The 23453-nt window shown below is 30.7% G+C and overlaps 1 protein-coding gene across 1 annotated transcript in view; it reads right to left on the bottom strand.

Moving 5' to 3' along the window:
- The window catches only part of LOC114332411 (uncharacterized), a 37274-nt gene extending 14264 nt beyond the window's left edge, over positions 1-23010 (bottom strand). Inside the window, exon 1 of the mRNA XM_028282210.2 lies at positions 22848-23010. Coding sequence (XP_028138011.1) covers positions 22848-22950 — 103 coding nt within the window. The 5' untranslated portion in view covers positions 22951-23010. The remainder of the gene's footprint in view (positions 1-22847) is intronic.
- Between the last annotated feature and the right edge of the window lie 443 nt (positions 23011-23453).

Raw genomic sequence — 23453 nt, 5'->3', positions numbered from 1 at the left:
ATTTACTGAAGTCAGACAGGGATGCCTGCTCTCTCCGGTTCTTTTTAACATAGCTATACAGTATGTTCTCTCCAAACTAGACTCCGACACAAGAGGGATATAGGCTATTGATTATGTACTATAGAAAGGAACTACAACGTTAACGGGGTTTTATTATTTCATATGGTCAATGAATCTCTTTATATGAAAAAACCGCGGAGTGCTACCATTTAGAGGGGTGCATTTTTGAGAAATGGGTAAATTAGTCCCTGGGCACAGGTTACATTAGGGTGAGTTCTATGAACTTTTGGTACAAACAGGTCTACATAAAAATTGTTCCTGGTTAAATTTCCTATCTAAATATAATTTTTTAAAGTCAAAGATACTTTTTTTTTACAAAAATATATTCAAAAGAAAAAGCACAAAGAAACCCAAAAGAAAGAAATTTTGTTTTTTGTCCCATAACTTTTGTCCACGGAGATATAGGTATAGACATTGCTTCACAGAAAAAAAACTTACATATTATTTTGTCTTTAAAATAATGTTTAGTACAGGTCATTAGGATTTACAGTTTTCGCAATATGATTTTTCAAAGTTCGCCACTCACAGCAATTTTGGGCAATTTTCCCTGTTATTTCGCAAATATTTTTCGGTAATTTTTTCTACGCAACTTTAGGCATATGCAATGGTACATGTAAGAGAAATAGAAATTAATTACCTTTAAAATGTTCTATTGTATAATGTTGTACGACTTCTTTTAAAGAGGTTACCTTTTTCATGATTTTATACTTTAACCGAGTTTTTATATTTTTTACGATTATTTTTTAAATTTCCCATTATAACTTTTTCTTCTTCTACATTTAGGTATATATTATATAATAAAAAATAAAGCTTATTCTGTTTACTTTAAAATGGTGTACTATAAAAAATTCTAGGATTATTTTTGAATAAGATATGTTTTTCAAAATGTAATAAGTACATACTTGCAACGATTTTTGATTTAAGGATTATTTTTTAAATTTCTCATTATAACTTTTTTATGTGCTTGTGTGTTATGATTGAATCTTATTTTTTATAGGTGATACTTTGGATCCACTTGACTCGGCCGGGCAAACTTCAAAATACGGATTAATTCCAATATTTACTGTCATAGCCCCTGCACCACAAGCTTTGCTTGAAAAAATAGCATGTAAATGTACAAAAGGATGTACAAAAAACTGCGGTTGTAGGAAGATAGGAATTAGTTTTTCAATATTCTGAAAAGGGTGCATGTGCATGGGTACTAATTGTGGGACTCTAAGATAACTGAGGTGTCAGAGGAAGATATTGAAGCTAATGCTAACGAAGAGATGAACTTTGATTTTGAAATTTTTTAAATGTCAACGTTTAAATAATTTTAACTAAAGTGATGTTTTCTAAGACTGACGTTTATGTAATTTTTGTAAAAGAAATAATTTTAAATAATACAGGTAAAAAAATATCAAAGAATCACTCGGTTTCCATTATGTAAATATAGATGATACACCATTTTAAAGAACAGAAAGTAAGCCCTCTTTATTGAGCAATATATAGTATATTCATGTACAAGAAAAAAAAATTATAATGAGAAATTTAAAAAATATTCCTAAAATCAAAAATCGTTGCAAGTACTTATTACATTTTGAAAAATAATAATATCTTATTCAAAAATAATCCTGGAATTTTTTGTAATACACCATTTTAAAGTAAAAAATTTATAATGAGAAATTTCAAAAATAATCGTAAAAAAATGTAAATAATAATTTTTTTTTTGTATTAGGTACTATGTAATATATAATATAATATTATATTGTATATACTATATATAATATAATATTATATAATATATAATATATCATATAACAATATAATTTTATTTTTATATTATATTATAAAAAATCGTTAAAAGTATAAAATTTTGAAAAACCATAATCTCTTAAAAAAAAGTCGTACGACGTTATACAGTAGACCATTTTAAAGCTAATTAATTTCTATTTCTATTACGTGTACGAGTGTGGGCAGATCAACACGTGAAAAATCAGGCTCTCTAAAAATTCAATTTTTTGGCGAATAAGAAATAGTTTCTAAAGTGATTTTAGTTACAGTGTGTCAAAGACGATTAGTGTTAAGTGAAGTTATAGAAATAAACTTTTGAAACAGACTGTAAGTACAATAATATTAAATACAATACATAAACTTAAAACAACAAATACAATTTAATTCAACATCAAGCCAAAAAAGTAGATTATTAGAACGTTGATTACAAGCTCCAGAAACTGGAATTTTGAAAGTTAAAGGTGGGAACTGTTAAATCGAACTGCTCCAAAATAACGTAAATAATTTAATTTAATTTAATTCAATTTAGGGGTAACACATTCGAAAGAGAAACATATTGCTTGAGAAAATCATCTTGAGAAAATCATCAACTGTTGAATCGAACTGCTCCAAAATAACGAAAATAATTTAATTTAATTTAATTCAATTTAGGGGCTTGAGAAAATCATCTTCCTCCGGCGCGATAGGTGGGGAGGGTGATTTTATCGCGAGCAATTTCGGTAAGAAAATGAACCCCGACGATTACACATCCGACGATAATCGGAAAAGATATAGAGAAAATGAAGAGCAGACTTTTTCGAAAAGCAAAAAAGTATCAAGAACCCCAGATAAAAGAAACACAGAGGAAGACAAACTAGACCAAATATTAAATATGATGGCAAACTTAACGAAAGAGACACAAGATCTGAAAATTCACGTAAAAGAAATTAAAGAGGAGCAAAGGCAATACAGAGAAGAAATGAGGGAACTCCGAATTGAATTAGAAGAATTAAGACAAGAGAATGGTGAAGTGCGAAGAGAAAATGAACATATGAAAAAGGAACTGGAAGATGTAAAAGTGCGCCTTGAAAGACTCGATAGAGCAAGAAAAGAAAATAATGTTATAGTACAGGGAATGACAATAGATACGGGAGATAGAAGATTACTAAAAGAAACAATGGAGAACTTTATGAAAAAAGAACTAGATATTAATATAAAGATAGAAGAAGCTGTGAAATTAGGAAACAAAACATGTTTAGTCAGATTGCCAAACAAAGAGGAAAAAATAAAAGTAATGGAAAATAAAAGAAAACTTAAAGAAGTAAAAGAAGAAAGAATATATATAAACAATGATTTAACGAAAGAGGAATTACAAATACAAAAAGAAATAGTCAAAATAGCAAATGATGAAATAAAGAAAGGAAAACGCGTCCAAATTAAGCACAACAAATTGATAATAGATGGACGGGAGAGGAAATGGAATAAGAACAAGAATCAGTTGGATGAGGTTTTTCAAAACGTTTCAAAAAACTAGCAACTGATGAGAGAATACAAGACAATACTTATTTGGCGACGGACGAGGCAAATAAAAAGGAAATGAGTGCAGATAAATTGATGTATCACAAAAAAGAAATAAATAAGAGCAGACAAGGAAACAAAAATACAAGACGAAAACAAAAAAATAAAAAACATAAAGAACTGAAAATAAGCACATGGAATATAAGAACGATGTTGGCACCAGGAAAAATGCTAGAAATAAGCAAAGAACTAGCAAAGTATAAAATAGATATTGCAGCACTGCAAGAGATACGGTGGGAGGGACAAGGACAGATTGATAAACAAGACTTTACACTATTATACTCAGGAGGAAAGAAGCAAGGACAAAAAGGAGTGGGATTCATGATTCTAGGACAGCTAAGAGAAAAAGTCATAAACTTTAAACCGATATGTGAAAGAATTGCGTATGTAAGAATAAATAATAAACCATTCAATATATCACTATTAAACCTATACGCACCTACAGAAACAAGCAACACAGACGATAAAGACAATTTTTATGATAAGATAGAAGAAGAGATGGAAAAAATACCCAAAGAAGATGTTATAATTATACTAGGAGACCTCAATGCCCAGATTGGAAAAGAAGATTTTTTACAGCAAATTGCAGGAAAACACACCGTACACAAAAACACTAATGATAATGGTCTAAGACTATGTAACCTAGCAACAAGAACAAACATGATAATAAGCTCAACAAAATTTGAACACCCTAAAATGCATAAAGTAACATGGAGGTCACCTGATCAGAAAACGTATAGCCAAATTGATCACATACTAATAAACAAAAGAAAACAATCTTCAATGAAGGACGTGAGAACTTTCAGAGGTGCGTGTGCGGATTCAGACCACTATATGGTGGCAGCCACCATAAGACAAAAAGTTAAAATCCAAACTAAACAGAAAAATCAACAGAAAAAATGGAATGTCAATAAATTGCAGAATGCAGATATTAGAAAAAAATATGAAGAAGAAGTAACAATGCAAATAAGAGAGAAATATAAAGCAGAGGACATCAAATCAGAATGGGACATGATCAAAAAGTCAATAGAAGAAGCTGCAAAAAAGCAGGTAGGCAAACACCAGAAGAAAACAAAAAACGAATGGTATAACAACGAATGTAAAGAACTAACAGCACAAAAGGTGCAAGCAAGAATTAAATGGCTGCGAACGGATAAAGAGGAAGACAGAGAAAGTTATGAAAAATTAAGAAAGGACGCTAAGAAAATTATAAGACAAAATAAAAGAAGATGGGCAGATGAAAAGATGCAAGAAATAGAACAGGAAAGAACAAATAGAAACACGAAACATTTCTATAAAAGTATTAAAGAACAAACCAAAAAATACAAAGGTAAAACAAACGGAATAAAAAATAAAGAGGGAATAGTCATTGTAGAAGACAATGAATATAGGCAGGTATGGGCAGATCACTACAGAGAACTCTTGACGGAGGAATACACTGGAGAAGAAATGTACGAAGAAGAGGAAACGGTGGACGAAGAAGCAGACGAAATACACATTGCAGTCTCAAAAGAGCCAACAATAGATGAACTCGAGGAAGTAATACAGAAGAGCAAAAATGGAAAAGCTCCAGGAAAAGACGAAATTAACATGGAACTTATAAAATATGGAGGAAAGGAACTGAAGGAAAAAATACTATCACTATTGAAAAATATATGGAAGGAAGAGAAGATGCCAGAGGACTGGGAGATAGGGCAGGTAATAACAATACATAAAAAGGGAGACCAACAAATTTGTGAAAATTATAGAGGAATAACACTACTAAGCACAACATATAAAATATTGACTTCGATAATAAGAAAAAGATTGTCAAAGATCACGAAGAAGAGAGTGGGACAGTACCAATGTGGATTCACAGAAGGAAGATCAACAATAGATGCTATACACACAATAAAACAAAAAATGGAAAAAGCAAATGAATACAAACTGCAATTAGAAATGCTATTCATCGATTTCAAACAGGCATTTGATTCGATTAAGAGAAAACAACTAATGATTGCCCTGGAAAAATTAAAAATCCCATATAAACTCAGAAAATTAATAAATATGACAATGAGAACTACCAAAATTAGCATAAAGACGCAAAGAGGCGAGACAGATGAATTCATTTTAAATAAAGGAGTGAAACAAGGGGATGCCTTATCCACGACACTGTTTAATCTAGCTTTAGAATATGTACTACGAAATATAAACAAAGGAAACCTAAGAACAAGAGGTGGACAAATAATTGCATATGCAGACGACATTGTTATTATTGCAAAAAATAGAAACATAATGAAAGAAATGCTAGAAGAAATAAAAGAGAAAGGGGAGACAATGGGACTCACATTAAATGAAGAAAAGACGAAAATATTAAGACTAGGGAAACCAGCAATAAAAGGAAAAACCAAAATAGGAAATTCAGAGTTTGAAGATGTAGAACATTTCAAATACCTAGGAGTGACAATAAGCAAAACGGGTGAAAGAATACCAGAAATAAAAGAAAAAATATTGGCAGCGAATAAAGCTTATTTTGCAAATAAAACACTACTTAAAAGCAAAATACTGTCTATTAAAACCAAGATGAGAATTTATAACACCATAATTAGACCAATATTATTATACGCAGCAGAAATAATGACGATGACTAAAAAAGATGAAGAAAACTTAAGAATAGTGGAGAGAAAGATCATGAGAACCATACTGGGACCAATCAGAACAGAGCAAAATGAATATCGAAGCCGAACAAATGCAGAGATTAAGAAAGTACTAAAAGAAGATATCGTGACCAAAATAAAGCAATGCAGAGTTAGATGGTTAGGTCACATCTGGCGGGCAGGAGATGAAGCAGTGACATATGCTATGATAGAATGGAATCCAGGAGGAAGAAAGAAAAGAGGAAGACCAAGATCAAAGTGGTTGCAAGAAGTTGAAGAAGACTTAAAAAACGCAGGAGTCAGAGAATGGCGGGGAAAAACTAGAGATAGGAAAAAATGGAGAGAAATCGTTAAGAAGATAACATAAGCAAAAGGGACTGATCCTCCCTAAGAAATAGGATTTAGAAAGCTTACGCGACTTAGCCCCATATCGGGGTGTACAGTCACTATATAACATAGTTATATATTACGTGTACATTTCATACCTAAATTTACGTGGAAAAAAGTTACAGAACAATATTTGCGAAATAACAAGGAAAATTGCCCAAAATTGCTGTGAGCGGCGAACTTTGAAAAATCATATTTCGAAAACTATAAATCCTAATTACCTCTACTAAACAAAATTTTAAAGAAGAAATATGTAGATTTTTTTTCTGTAAAGAAATGTCTATACGTATATCCTCGTGGACAAATGGGACAAAAAACAAAATTTGTTTCTTTTGGGTTTCTTTGTGTTTATTCTTTTGAATATATTTTTGTACAAAAAAGTATCATTGACTTTAAAAAGTGATATTTAAATAGGAAATTTAACCAGGAACAATTTTTATGTAGGTATGTTTATACCAAAAGTGCATAGAACTCACCCTAATGTAACCTGTGCCCAGGGACTAATTTACCCATTTCTCAAAAACGCACCCCTTTAACTGGTAGCACTCCGCGGTTTTTTCATATATATAGATGTCCATTGACCATATGAAATAATAAAAGCCCGTTAACGTTGTAGTTCCTTTTAGCTATCTTATTTTGAATATAATCAATAGCCTAATATAATGAACATTAACCACATTACATGCCTAAGTGATCCAGAATACGCCGACGATATATGTATATTAGGAAAAAGGTTCCAAGATGCGGCTGAACAATTGGAAACAGTATTCACTGAAGCAAATATAGTAAGAGACAACATAGTCTATACTATTAACAACATGCAGATTAAAAATCTGGAAAATTTTACGAATTTTGGAAGTGTCATAATAGCCCAATAAATGACCGTTTTGGAGTGTAATTTCCAGGGGCAACTCCGAATTGCATGAAAATTAGGAATTAGGTTCTACTTACCCTCCATTTCAAAGTTGAATTCGTGCCGTTGGTTGCTTCTACTTGGGGGGTGACATTTACCCCTTCTCGGGGGGTGAAAACGCGTGTTTAAAATAAGACCGGAAATGGATAAATTGAGTTATTTTAAGCACCTTTTGTTCTATAAAGTTTTTTACGTAAGTCAATACTTTGCTAGTTATTCGCGATTTAAAATGTTGATTTTTCGACCAAAAAACTACGTTTTCAGACCGTTTTTCCCAAATAACTCAAAAAGTAAATATTTTATCGAAAAAAATATTTTTAGCAAAAGTGTAGACTATAAAAAAAAACGAAAAAAATGGTGGACCAATAAAGTCTGCAAATTGAGTACAAACCAAGTTGTAGCTCATGAAAAATACGTTCTTATTCGTCTAATTCCAAATCGAATAATTCAACGCGAAATCACCGAAGAAAGAAGCGTTTTACGGAAAAACCTTATTAACATTTTTAAAGTATCGAAAAGGCTTAGTATTTGTTTTTTAAAAAAGTTTACAGCATCAAAAATACACGAGTTACACTGAGTTACACTGAAAAAAAAAAGTTGGCCCCTTTTTTTTGGTAAAAAAAATCTTGAAAACCTCACTATATTTAGCACCCTAAATGAAATTAATCGTTTGGCTTTACCATCTATTTTAATTGTATGTGTATTATTTATCGTCGGTCCCAAGGCAAAACCATGAATGTGCAAAACTGGTCATTTTTACCTATCTACATTTTCAAGCACCTCTAAACCAGTTCTTGATAATGCCAAACCAACGAATCTGCAAGCATCATGGTTTTGGTGGGGGTAGGTGTACTGCCTTTGACGTATCTTAGTTTGTATTCGACTGTCGCAACGCGCGTATCGTGAATGTGACACTTTCGTGGTTTTGGCCTTGCATTAAAAGTTCCAAGTCAGTGAATGTGGTACATTTGTTGTTTTGACATTGTAAGTGTATGGTATACTTTGTCACATTCGTGTATAGATTTTGAGTAGTGGAAAATGAATTATGGACAAAAAAAATAAGGTGTGCCGCGAATTTTTCATATCTACACTTAATGTAACAGATCCATTCATAAGAATAACTTTACAAAAACGATCTTCTACTGGAACAATAGAAAAAGACCGCCGTGGCAAACATAGTCCTGCTAATAAGTTAACTGAGGATTGTTTGCAAATGGTACGTGATCACATTTTATCATTTCCTGCAGTTGAGTCCCATTACTGTAGGGCTTCAAGTAAAAAAATTATTTGGACCCTACCCTAAACTTGTCCATAATGCACAATATGTACAATTCACAATGCAAAGAAAAAAATATTCGCTCTGTTTCAATTGAAAAATACAGACAAGTTTTTAAAAAATATAACGTGGGTTTTTTCAAGCCAAAGAAGGATAAGTGCAATATATGTTTGGCACAGAAAATATGACTGGAGAAGAAAAAGAAGCCCAAGAACAAACTTTCCAGCAACACTTGAGAAGAAAGGAATTTGCACGCAAGGCTCGCCGTGCTGATAAACTGGAACCAATAGACAATTCTACTATATTAGCATTCAATTTTGACCTTGAAGCTGTACTCACAACTCCAAAAGGATCTGCAGGACAGATATTTTACTTGCGCAAGTTAGCTGTTTATAACTTGACAGTTTATAATATTGGAAATCGAGCTGGCATTTGCTATCTATGGGATGAAACCCAGGATAAAAGGGGTTCAAATGAAATCGCTTCTTGTATCTATGAATACGTATTATCTAATACAGAAGTAACAGAAGTTAGAATGATGTCAGATGGCTGTGGTGGCCAACAAAAAAATTCAAATTTTGCTGCTATGTGTATGCACCTCATTTCTGTTCATCCTAGCTTGAAAATCATAGATCATAAATTTTTCGAAAGCGGACACACTGAAATGGAATGCGATTCCATACATCCTAAAATTGAGCACAAAGCTAAGCATGTTACTGTATACATTCCTGAAGGTTGGGCGCAAGTAATACTAGATGCTTGTATGAAACCAAGCCCATTTTAAGTGAGGAGTAGAAGCTTTGATGATGTTTATGATTTTAAAGAATTTGCAGCGCAAAAATTTGAGATGAACAAAATACCATGGCGTAAGGTTTGCTGGATTCGTTATCTTAAATCGGACATGACGAAGGTGTTTTACAAAATAGATTTTGAACAAGAATTTCATGAGATAAACTGCATGAAAAAATTTCGTGGTCGACCAAAAACAGCGGAGTTAAAAAAATCATACGAATGTGAGTTACCCATTGCGAAGCCAAAATATCAGGATTTACAACAAATGTGTTCTGACTTAACAATTCCAAAAGTTCATCACAGTTTTTACAAGTCGCTAAAAATTAATAATAATATTAGGGATAGATTACCAGTTACCAGAACCAGATGACAGTGAAAATACTAACTCAGATGAAAATTAAACCATTTCACTTCATACTCAAGCTCATTCAAGCATATGAATTTAGTTCCTTTTGTATTTTCAGTATTTTCTGAGAAAACCTTTTTCATTTTTATAGTTTATTTTGCCAATGATTTTGAAGTTTAAATTGTTTTGTTTGCTTAGATTTATAGCTCCTGAGTTTTTCCTAGTTTCCCAATGAAAATACACATGTTTATTGATATTTCAAAATAATAAAAATATTGAAAATCATTGTGTCTTTAGGTTTTCTTATTGTACTGTAAGTGATTTGAAAGAAAATTTTGCAATGCCAAATCCAAGAATGTGATATTTTGGAAGGTGGGGGCTAATAAACAGAAAAAATAATAAGCAAGTCATAAACTGTCAAAGTAGGTCCTACATCTCCCAAGAAATGAAATTATTCCGAGAAAAATCTGAATTTTCACAGAGTATCAAAACCTTCAAACCCAAATATCTCCAAATCACGATTTTTCACATTCATGGTTTTGGCATTTGGCCGACGTTATCTGATCTGTAAGTTTTATTGGTTTGAAGTGCTTACTCTTGAAAACATTTGGTTTTATAGTAAAAAAAAAATTTCTAAAAATTTTTGAAAAATTTCATTTTTTCAAAATAACTTAAAAAGTATTAGTGATAAGAAAAATCTTAAAGAGTAAAAAAATGTAGGTTCTGCTATTATAAATATGCTTAATTCATTTTTTTTTCTCCGTAAGACAAAAATTGGTTAAGATATGGCTGTTCAAAATTTGCATATACCCGTGATTAGAGGCTCATTCAAGCCCTTTCAAAAATAAACACTTTAAACCGGTGATACTGACAGATTATATAAAAAATAGATAGGTAAGTAAATTGTTTGTAAAGCGGTAGCGATTAATTTCATTTGGGGAGCTAAACACGGCGATATTTTCATGATTATTTACAAAAAAAGAGGGCCAACTTTATTTTGAGCGTAACTCGCTTATTTTTAATGCTAAAACTTTTGTTAACAATTAAAACAAAGTATTTTATAAACACTTTAAAAAAGTTTAAATGGGGTTTTCCCGAAAAGTGCTTAATTTTTCGGTGATTTCATATTGAAATATTCGATTTGGAATTAGACGAATAAAAACGTATTTTTCATGAGCTACAACTTTGTTCTTATTTGATTGATAGACTTTACTGATACACCATTTTTTTGGATTTTTTATAAGCTATACTTTTGCTAAGGATATTTTTTTCGATAAAATATTTACTTTTTGAGTTATTTGCGAAAAACCGTCTGAAAACGCAGTTTTTTTGTCGAAAAAGTAACATAATATTCTCTCGCAAATAACTCGAAAAGTGTTAACTTGGTAAAAAAACTTTTTCAATTGCAAATAACTCTAAAAGTATTGACTTACGTAAAAAAACTCTATAGAACAAAAGTTTCTTAAAATCAGTCAATTTATCCATTTCCGGTCTTATCTTGAAGGTATGTTTTTTCACCCCCGAGAAGGGGTGACTGTCACCCCCCAAGTAAAAGCAACCAACGGCACAATTTCAACTTTGAAGTGGAGGGTAAGTAGAACCTAAATCCAAATTTTCATGCAATTCGGAGTTGCCCCTGAAAATTACACGGTATCGCCGAATTTCCCGTTCATTTACTGGGCTATAATAGAAAGCGAAATACAGAAGACAATACGTAATCAGAAACAAAAATCTGCTACACCTGACCGAACAAAAGAGAGTAGAAAATGAAATAAAGTACAGAAAGGCAAGTTGGGTCGGTCACACACTCCGAAAGAATAGCTCCAGTATTGCAAAAACTGCCCTAGATTGGAATTCCCAAGGAAAAAGAAAAAGAGGTGCATAAACTTGGACAAAATCCATTATGGACGAGACAAGAGGTCAATGAAAGTCTTAACGCAAAACAGCTCGATGCGAGCTTTTTCATTGAAGGTCTTATAACAAAGTATAAAGAAGAGTAAGAAACTTTTCCCCTTGGTTGTTGTTGAAGTTGATTAATATAGAAAATAAAAAAAGTCTCACCAGAATAGATTATTAAAAATAATATACACTAATTTAAATCTGAAACTTTTCTTATTACACCATTCTCTGTTAACATCCTGAATCTCTGGCTTCCACAATTTGCAAGGCATAGAAACAACGAATATAGAAAACGGAAAGGATTCTACAAAATGCAATCACATTCTATTTTCCTTCGTCTAAGAAAAGGTACAAGAAATGGTTCTTAGTACTCACAATCTGAAGAATAGAAGTGAATTAAAAGGCAATTTATGTTTCATTTCGATTCAGAGACAAGGCATAATCTGTAGGCAGAGCTGTTTCTGTTATAAATTTCGTCAGTATAGATGCTTGCCTACCTCTGAATCAAAAGGAACGAAATTGCCTATTTAAAGGAAATTTCAAAAATAGACTGAAATTCAGTATGAGAACACTGCTGCAACATATATTAAAGAAAAAAGGAAAGTCTCAGATACAGAATACATTATTAAAAATAATATTCACTAATTTAAATCTGAAATTTTTCTTATTAGATCCATTCTGTGTTAACATCCTGAGTCTCTGCCTGCCTTCCACATCCTAAATTCTATTCCTTGTAAATTTTGAAAGGGAGGATGTTTTTTTTTATTTAGAAAATACAGCCGTATCCATCTTAATGGTGATTAGCGGCGGCTACAGTATACAAAGTTAAATTTTATAAAATATTCCTATGAATTTTAGAAATTGTAGAATATTGTCAAATGATTAACAGTAACTTTTATATCACTCGCGGTATTTCGACACTCATCTTTTTCTATATCGGCACATACAGCAATTTCACTGGTCAGATTTTCGTTGCCTGCAATTCCAATAATGGTTTCCATATAAATATTATGTGGAAATATAAGTTTACTGGTTACCCTGAGATGACTCGCCCTCAGATTCAGAGACCTCGTTACCCAAGTGCCATAGGATTTTCTTTCTGAGAGTGGTGATAAAACGTTTGGATGATCTGTCTTTCAATTGTGTATAAATTTCAGTTAACATATCGTATAATTGCATTAGGTTGGAAGTAAAATCTTGAATAATTATATCAATAGGATTTTGCGCGCCACTAATATTGCTTACAAGAAGATTCAGTTGGACCAAATTGAGGACAAATGCGGGTGAATGATTTTCGGCAGGTTCAAGGTTATACGATTTTAATGATTTCGTTGTTGCATGTTCCTCGTTGCTTTTAATCTTCTTGGCTATAGGTTTAGATGAAGGTACAGTAAAGCGTTTTTCTGTATGACTTGTTTCTGGAGAAGTGAGAACCTCATTGATACTACGTTTCGACTGAAGGTCGACATTAATGGCTTTGGAGCTGTCCATGTTGCTAACTTCTTGATTTTCTTCTATATTAGAATTATTCAGGTTATTTGTTGAGCTTTCTTCGATAGGAATTTGTTCGTTAGATAGGAATATAGCTGTAGGTCGAGACATAGTTTCGGGTGAGGAAGACGAGATAGGTTGACTGTTACTTGAACTTGCTATGGATTCCATTTTATGGGGACAATTTGTGGCGATGTATTCAGACTTTTTGCAGGTATAACAGGCCATAGTTTCTTAATATAAGAAAATTCGATGTGTTGTACTATCGAAGTCTAAAGTAAATGAGTCGAGTAAGGATATATTGTGAGGACTAACGTATATTTGTCTTCTGAAGCTCAAAATATGATTGTATTCAGGAAGATTGGAACTGATTTTTAGAAACGTGAATGGGGAGAGAAGGTTAAGTCCTATTTTTTGTAAATAATCAAATAACAAACTGTGTGGTATAGTGGGACATACGTTTGATAAAACGATACGTTCGGCTGGAGAAATCTGTCTTCTAGCTTGTACAGTATTATTCTCGATTTTTATTTGTCCGTGCTTTTGCATAAATTCGTGCACCAGTTGTTTGCTTGAGAGTTACATACATATCCAATTGTTCGATAATCGAGACGAAAATATAATATTTTTTGGTTGAATTAGATTGCCCAACGGAATTAAGTAATCTTTCAGCTTCGTATTTTCTAAGGCGCTGAAGACAATCGCTTGAAACTTGGACGGAAAATGTGTAAAAGTGGCTGATGTATAGGTTTTATTGGTATTTGTCTGCAGTTGTTGTACATGTTACGAGTCAGAGAGACTCCGAATTTAGGTTCCATTTTTAATTTTAACACGAGACATTTGTTCAAAACTAATACGAACCTGACCAGTAATTAAGCAGGTAAACCAGTAACCAAACTGGAATAAATTGTACCTTATGTCGTATTTTATTGATGTTATAAAATAAGAATTAGCCAAAACTGGTTTATTACGTTATATTAAACAAAAATTATACGATCAATTCACTTACAGGTATCTACTAAAATTGTCACTTAACTATTTATAAATGAACTATTATTTTTCTACATAAAATTTGCAATTTTGTTGAGATCAGAAATAAACACGCCATTCGGTAGGTCGTTCAGGCGGTTCAGGGCCGGACTATCATTCAGGATGTTAACAGAGAATGATTCTTATAAGGAAAGTTTCAGATTTAAATTAGTACATTATATTATTTTTAATAATGTAGGTACCTTGTATCTGAGACTTTCCTATTTTCTTTAATAGATGTCACGGCAGCGTTCTCATAATAGATTTCAATCTATTATTGAAATTCCCCTTAACCTTCGGATCACCAAGGGGGTAAATTTTGACCCCAATGCATGCTTTTTTTAATGAATTCAGAAATATTTTCAATTTTAAACTCATTATGTTTTTATTTGACTTTAATATCATTCTGGATACCCTCATATTTTATAATAAAAAAAATTCCCCATATTTTACGAAAAAAAATATTTTTTTTGAATTTGGGCTTAAACACGAACTCCCTTGGCCTTCAATGTTCCAATTTTATATTGTAAATACCGTCTATTATGTGGAATTATATGTAAGAAACATTCCAATATTGAAAAAAAATTGTTTGTTAAACCTGTGGCGACGTAAATTAGTATATTTTAAAATTTCTTTATTTCTAAGTTCAAAACGATGATTCCTGTTTTTGTTCAGTTGTAATTAAAAATATGTTTTACTGAAGTTTATTTATTATTTTATTTCTTAGAACAACGTAAATTTTTTGGCAATTGTCATTTTTGACTGGGGTCATTTTTGACCCCCCGTTGATCATCCGTGTAACAGAAAAGGTAGGTCATCGGAAGGTTAAATAGGCAGTTTCGTTTCGCTTTGATGCAGAGACAAGCAACTATACTAACGAAGTTTATAACAGAAAGAGCGCTTTCTGCAGATTATGCCTTGCCTCTGAATCGAAATGAAACATAAATTATTGTCTTTCAATTCAATTTAATTTATTGATATAAATTATAATTAAACTTTAAAAAAATTTACAAATAATATTGATTCTCTTGACATACACTAGAATAACATGTTGATTTAAAAAGCTTTGGAGATGGAGTCTGGAAATCGACATTAGCACAAAAATAGTCCTTATTGGATACATACAACATTTTGTTGTCGAGGAACAAATTTTTATAATTTTTATTGTTAACGAATGTTAAATTAGTCCAATCAATTCAATTAATTTCTATATTTTACTTTATGTAAATAAACAAAAACAAATTTTTGTATTCTTAATTGTTGCTTTGTTGTTATTATTCCACTTTTAATTTGCTGGATTATCTTGATAATTAAACATGAGTAAAACTTTATTATATATTATTTTTTATTAGTTTTGAAATTTTAATATTTTGTTATTCTTTGTTGATGAATCAATATGTAAATAAATGTTGATTTGTTTACTTAATTTGTCAATGTCTGGTTTTCTATTTATACCTTCTTTATTTTTGTTTTGTATGTGCGTTTTTTCCAGAAATAAACATTTTCTCTCGCTCAAAAAATGTAGATTCTGAACCTGAAACTCATTTTTTTGTGGAATTTTTACGTCAAATATTTTATTTATATTGGATTAAACGACACTAATTGTTTGTAATAAAAATTACATTTTACATTAATTGTTTGACGTTTCGATTTTTACTTCGGAAATAGTTTTCAAAAAATTAATTCAGTTTGGCAGGTGATTTAATGGGTTCTTTTTTGTATGTATGTACTTTCTGTTTTTGATTATAAAGATTCATGCTCGTTTATCATAAAACTTAGTGGCCTGGATGTTTCTCTCACATAAAAATTATTGTTGAATTCAAAAGGCATTTTTAGATGCAGTTAATCTCTCCTTTGTGTTTGTGATTTGGGACATTTATTTATTTAGCTTATGACCTTATTGCTGTGTATGGTTTTGTTTATAGAACAAATTTAACCATGTATACGGTTTTTGAAAACTCCTATGAGAATCTTATAAGCAAGATAAATAATCAAATGGTTTATTTATTTCTTTCCCATACGATTACTTAATATTTAATTTAAAAAATAATATCAAATTGGTCTAATTATCTTTTTTTTTCAGGTAGGTACGTCCAAAATGAATTTCAAAACGTAAGTTTAAAATTTTATTTTATTAAATTTGGCAAAAGGGTGCCAAAAAATTGTTGTTGAAATAAATAAATTGATGCAAAAAGAAGAATATATTGTAATTTATTTATTTAAAATACATTTTATTGCTGTTAGAAGACATAAAAAATGTTTATGTGACAAATAAATATTGTTTTTCGCCTAAATTTAATAAAGCTGCCACCCATCTGCCTCTTACCAAGATCAGCTTGATCATTTGATTTAAGCGGAAAACAATGTTTATTTGCAAATAAACATTTTTTTCTGTTTTCTGACAGCAGTAAAATGTATCTTGAATTAAATAAATTACAATGCATTCTTCTTTTTGCATGAATTTATTAAATTAAAATTTTTTTTTTTGGCCAACCTGTATGTTAATTACGTTAACGATTAAGTATATTGCTGAATAAAGAATTAAACAACCTCTCAAATGAGCTATCACACGACCCCAAATCTCATTTAAAAAACTTATCGACTGCATCATCACGCCCATATCACTAGTATGATAGATATGCCAAAAAATTATAATTTAAAAATAAAAATGGACCTATTTGGGGATTTTTGTCCAAAATCGCCCATTCTCGACAAAATGAATTTATTCCAACTCAAACGTCCTCACTGTATGTTTTATTTCCTGAGAAATAAGACCTCTAATGGAAACAAGTTTCTGGTCAGGTACTCCCATTCGTGGTTCCTATTATTTGCAAACCAAAAGAAGTCTGAAAGACACGGGGAAATCTAAAAGTTGGACCTTACCCGCTGAAATGTAATTTTTGAAAACTTCGTATTTTTGCAGAATTACTATCACTTTAAGAGGTTATTATTCAAATAAACAACTTCTTTATGAGAAAATTAAGGAAGATAAAAAAATGTAATACAAAAACCGAAAATTATCAGTTAATTATCAGTTAAAAAAAAGTTATCAAAATTTTATTCTGCACAAACTTACCTATAGCACGTTCTTTAAAGGTAAAATATTGCAAAACCTCTAAATTTTAAAGAACCGCTTGGATTGGCATGAAATTTAGCATACACATAGCTAACAAGTCAAAGAAAAAAAGTTATATTGTGCCGATGTGTGCTTTTGCCCTAGGGGTGTTTCACCCCCTTCTGGGGGTGAAAAATATTTGTTCGAAATAAGTCCGGAAATGGATAAAATGACTAATTTTAAGCAACTTTTGTTCTATAAAGTTTTTTTACCAAGTTAACACTTTTCGAGTTATTTGCGAGTGAATATGTTACTTTTTCTACAAAATAACCATGTTTTCAGACGGTTTTTCGCAAATAACTCAAAAAGTGAGTATTTGGTCGAAAAAAAAACTCTTATCAAAAATATAGCACGAAAAAAAGTGAAAAACATGGTGTATATATTAGGTGACTATACCTAGTAGAAGCAGAGTTATAGCTAGGGAGCGGATTTTATGCTAAATGCATATTGCATGCATATTTCGCATAATTGAGAGCTTTACTAAATTTTGCATATTTTTAAAGAAACATGCATATTTTGTGTATATTTAAAAACATTTAAGTCCAAAAAGAAAATTTAATTTTTTTAATTCGACATAAAATATTTCCCCGCACAGGCTGTTCTATCAATTCGAGAACTACCTGAAGAGAGACGGCCTTTTCATTTTTTCTTAGAAAATACCCGATCTTTACACAAAGTAATTATAGTGCGTATAGTACGCCGTTAAAAAATGATTGTAGGATGTTAAAATGATGAAGGATGGTTTACCGGGAAATCCGAATTTTATTTACTTTTATTATATTTAGTACAATTTGTATCCCAATTTAGTAGGTATCTATAATTCTGGTGATTCTCATAAATCCCCCATGGTTAAGAGAATTTACACCTTTAACCATAGTTTTACGATTTTCTAACGGAAATTGAAATACAGTCGAACCCGCTTATTGGAATAGCCTTCGTGCCAAGCAAAAGTATTCCAATAACCAAGATATTCTAATAACCGATCATTGGTGGCTAGTAGAAACGTTTCGGGACCTCAAATTTCTATTCCTTAAAGAGGGATATTTCTTTAACAGGTATTTTAATAAGCGGGTTCGACTGTATTCATGCTTTAGATCAGATCCTGTCTTTAAACAGCTTTAAAACTTTGGAGGACATATGCGAATTTTTTAATGGAAATTTTGAAATTGATTTTTGTGCAGAATTTTAGGTTTTAACAAGTTATTTTAAATACGCCCCAATTAATTCTGTTGACGTTGAAAGGAGTTTTTCAAGGTATAAAAATATTTTATCTGATCAAAGAAAATGTTTCCTAGTAAAAAATTTGGAAAATCACATTGTAGTGAATTATAATCGAAGATGTATTATAGTGATATTGTTATTTTATTTTAAATAGGTAACTATTGGTATCAGGTTTTGTAAAAAAATGGGAATAAATTGCATATATAAAAAATGATGATTTTATTTGAAAGATAATAAATAAGATTGCCCCCCCCCCTATAAAAGAACCCCCTAGAATAGAATAGAACAGAAAATTTGTGGTTTCTCGAAATGCGCATTTTTTTAAATTTCGTGCATATCTTGCGCATATTTCGTAATCTTTTACTGCATATATATGCGCATATTTCATCAAAATTGATCGCATATAAATCCGCTCCCTTATAGCTAATGAAAAATAGGTACATATTCGTCAAATTCCAAATCGAATATTTTAACGTGCCATAACTAAAAAACGAAGCACATTTTTGAGGAAAACTCATTTTAACTTTTTTAAAGTGTTTGAAAAGTCCTTATTTTTGTTTTTTGTTTTTAATTTTAGCATCAAAAGTAAACAAATTACGCTCAAAATAAAGTTGGTCCCTCTTTTTGGTAAGAAATCGGGAAAATCACCCCCTAATTAACCTTTCAAATGAACTTAATTGTTACCACTTCACAAGTTCTTTACTCGAGTATGTATTTATCATATGATCTGTAAGTTTCATCGGTTCAAAGTCCTTATTTTTGAAAGAGCTGTAGTTAAAAGGGGTTAAACGAGTCATTTATAACGAGTGTATGCATATTTAGAAACACCGAATCTTAACCAATTTTTGTCTTACAAAAAAACAAAAAAAAATACAAAATATTCAGAAAAGTAAGTCGACTTATTTTATTGTTTAAGATTTTTGGCATCTGTAACCATTTTTAAGTTATTTTGAAAAAAAAAAATTTTTTTTCAAAATTAAAATCTTTAAAAAATTTATTTTAAAACCGTCTATTTTCAAAAATAAGCACTTTGAATCGATGAAACATACAGATCATATAAACACAAAACACAATATAAGTAAAGTAACTTTTGAAGCGCTAACGATTAATTTCATTTAAGTTGCTAATTGGGGAGTGATTTTCCTGATTTTTTTTGCCAAAACAAAAGGGACCCACTTTATTTTGAGCACTATGCTTACATTTGATGCTAGAAATTTTTTTTTATAAAAACAGAAAGAAAGTGTTGTAATGTGTTTTCACCAAGGATGCTTCATTATTTGGATATTTCACATTGAATTATTATATTTGGAATTTTTCGAATATGAGCCTATTTTTCATTAGCTATAACTCTGCTTTTGCTAGGTATAGAGACCTAATATGTACACCATTTTTTCACTTTTTTATAGGCAATAGTTTCGCTAAGAATATTTTTTTCGACAAAATACGTACGTTTTGAGTTATTTGCGAAAAGCCGTCTAAAAACGTGGTTATTTTGTTGAAAAATGAACATATTCACTTGCAAATAACTCGAATAGTATCGATTTGGAGAAAAAACTTGATAGAACAAAACTTGCTTAAAATTAGTCAATTTATCCATTTCGGAACTTATCTTGGACATATATTTTTTCACCTTCGAGTTAGGGTGAAAGTCACCCCCAGGGCAAAAGCACACATCGGTACCATATAACTTTTTTTCTTTGACATGTTAGCTATGTGTATGCCAAATTTCATGTCCTTCCAAGCGGTTCTTTAAAATTTAGAGCAAAAACCGCGAAGGAATGTACTACTAAAATACATTTAATAACAAATTTAAACAATCGTAAATGTTTAAAAAAAAATTTTGAGCTCTTATACAGTATATCTGCGTAAATTGAAACCTTTTTAAAACTTCTTTATTATCAGTTTTACGAAAACAAGTTATTCTTTATAAAATGCTTGGCGTCGTATATAATCTAAAATATAACCATTAGATATCAAACGTTATTAATTTTATACTAACGAGGTATGTCAAAAAATATGAATTTCGCTCAAGAATAAAGTACCTTTAGATTTCACAATATCGAAAATTGATATTAAGAAAAGTTGTTTTTAATTTAAAATCTATGTTTCAATATTTAGTGGAGTCACTGAAGGTTTTCACCTCCGATTTCTTGAACCTCCATCGATTTTCATGAAAATTGGTGAGTAGTTAGAGGATACCTCAAGAAACAAAGGTGACATGATGCAAACTTGCGCTTTTACCTTAAGGGTCGAAGCCAGCCCTTGTCGAGTAAAAATTATTTTATCAAAAATAATACCATAAATCGATTTAAGGACAAATTCCAAGCAAAATTTGTTATGTAAAGTTATTAATATAAATCAATGCTTTTTGAGTTATTGAGGATCAAAGATTTTATTTTTTCGTAAAAAATGCATGCTTTAAAGTTGTTTTTCACGTATAACTAAAAACTATAAGCTTTTACAAAAAAGTTATTATTACCAAAATTGAATATAATAAAAAAATAAATACACTCCTTACTTAAAGAACTAAACTAAGGTTAAGTCAAAGTGGGTAATTGAATGTAAATTTTTTTCGATGAGTACTCAAATCTAAGTATTCATACTTAAATGACAGGAAAACGATGCATTTTATAAGATTGACCTGTTAAGCACTTGTCAAAGCACTTCGGATTACCTATCAGCTGAGCTTCAGAAGAAGTAGTTAATAGTATTAAAATTAAGCAAGTTATGATGAAAATAAGAGAACGCTTTCGAATTTTTTAGGAAAAAGTGAAAAATAAAACATACGCCGTTTTCACAAAAATTAAAATTTATAGTAATTCTTACAATAACTTCTTTATATTAGCATAAGCAATGATTTAAAAAAATTTGACCGGTTTATATTGAAAATTTTTGGTATAAAAGTATAACTTAAAAAAATCTGAATTTTTTGATAATAACTCCAAAAATACTCAATATACGTAAAAAATTATATTTAACCAAATTTTAGTTTTTTCTGTATCACATATTTTACCTGTTTTATTATTTCTGTAGGGTAAAAAATAACCGAAATAGAAACGTTTAAAGCTTAAATTTTGCTGCAAGAACCATGTAACTGAGGCCAAAATAAGGGGTTTAAAAGATTAAATTCAACGTGGTTTAATAGCCATTAAAATTAACTTTCGAATGGTTTTTAGACAAACCTGATATCGTAAAAATGAACGGAGTTGTTAAAAAAAACAATAACTTTTTTGGAAAAAATTTTAAAAGACAAAATTTGAAAAATTATTGGATGATAAATTTTAATGCTATCAACTTCTTCAAAGACTCATTTAATAGATATTTCTAAGTACTTTGACAAATGTTTTATAAGTTTATGTTATAAAATGTATCATTTTCCCGTTATTTAACTTGAATACATAGATTTTGGTACTCGCCGAAAAATATAATATACATTAAATTACCTCACATTCAACTCACTTTCAGTTAACATTAAAAGATTTTTTAGTAAGGGGTTTATTTCATATTTTATTAGCTTTAATTTTGGTAATAATCACTTTTTTGTAAAAACTTGAGTTATTTATGAAAAGTCGGTTAAAAACATGCATTTTTCTCACGAAACATTAAAATCTTTGATCTTTAATAACTTAAAAATTTTTTATTTATTATAATAACACTATATAAAAAATTTTGCTTAGAATTTTTCCCTTTATCGAATTATGGGATTAGTTTTAATAAAATAATTTTCACCCTCGAGAAGGGGTGGCACCCACACCCACGGTAAAAGCTCAAGTCGGCACCATGTCACCTTTGTTCCTCTAACTACGCACCAATTTTCCAGCAAATCGATGGAGGTTCAACGAAGTCGGAGGAATAGCTCATATCCACCTTCAGTGACTGCACTAATTCAATTACTGAAATAAATGAAATATTATGAACTCTAAAGGCACTGAACACTAAAGCGAAATTCATATTTTTTGACATACTTTGTATAAAATTGATCATATTTGATATCTGATGGTTGAGTTTTATATATTAAACCATGCAGAGCATTTTATGAACAATAACTTTTTGTCGTCAAATTGATAATAAAAAAGTTTCCCATATGGTTCCCAGTTACGCAGATATACTGTATAATAGCTATATAAGCGATATAATTAAGCGATATTTTCAAAATTATTTATACAAAACAATTGTAATTGTTTAGACAATTAATCAATAATTAGCGGCTAAATCTGCGAGTAGAACTTTTTACTTAAAATATATTATATAAACTAACAAAAAAACGTTTTAGAAAAATATAAGCTTGTTTGAATTTTTCCGAAACAATGAATGTGTTCGTTCTCTCTTGACACCCCTATTTTTTTACTTACCTGTCGTTATAACATAATTGACTTGATCATCGGCAACACAATTGATCTCAATATTGAATAAGATCGTAAGTAGTAGTAGTACACCCACAAGTTGTTTTGTCATGTTGCTGAACTAAGTTCGCAAATGAAATTCACTATAAATTTTGTACATTACTTGTGTATTTATACTTCAACTCAAAACAGATAACGTTGTTAGTATACAGGAGGATCCTACATATTAACAGAATAATTGTTTCTTCAAAGAAAACTTTTTTGGAAACAACAGAAAGAAAGCAGCACGTAATTGGATATATTACTTGCTTACTTAAGCCGTCCTCTTGTACCTTACGGTGTCGAGGTAAGTGGAGAAATCAGACGTCTCAATGCCTTTCGGTCAGTAGCTAGTCTTTCTGCTTCTCTCCACCCAGTATTTCTTTTTACTCAAGCCTTTCCAATATTTGCGTTCCACGTTTTTACTGGCCTGCCTCTTCGTCGTTTGTTGTCAGATGCCGCTTTCCATACACTCTTTACAGTTCTACATTCACTCATTCTCGTCATATGTCCGAACCACGGTAACTGTTTCATTTCAAGTCTGTCTAAGGTCCTTCCAACACCGCACCTTTCACG

Source organism: Diabrotica virgifera, chromosome 9 (genome assembly GCF_917563875.1).
Source record: "Diabrotica virgifera virgifera chromosome 9, PGI_DIABVI_V3a".
NCBI lineage: Eukaryota > Metazoa > Arthropoda > Insecta > Coleoptera > Chrysomelidae > Diabrotica > Diabrotica virgifera.
Note: the sequence above shows the minus strand (reverse complement) of the source record. Positions and strands in the feature narration are given on the sequence as shown.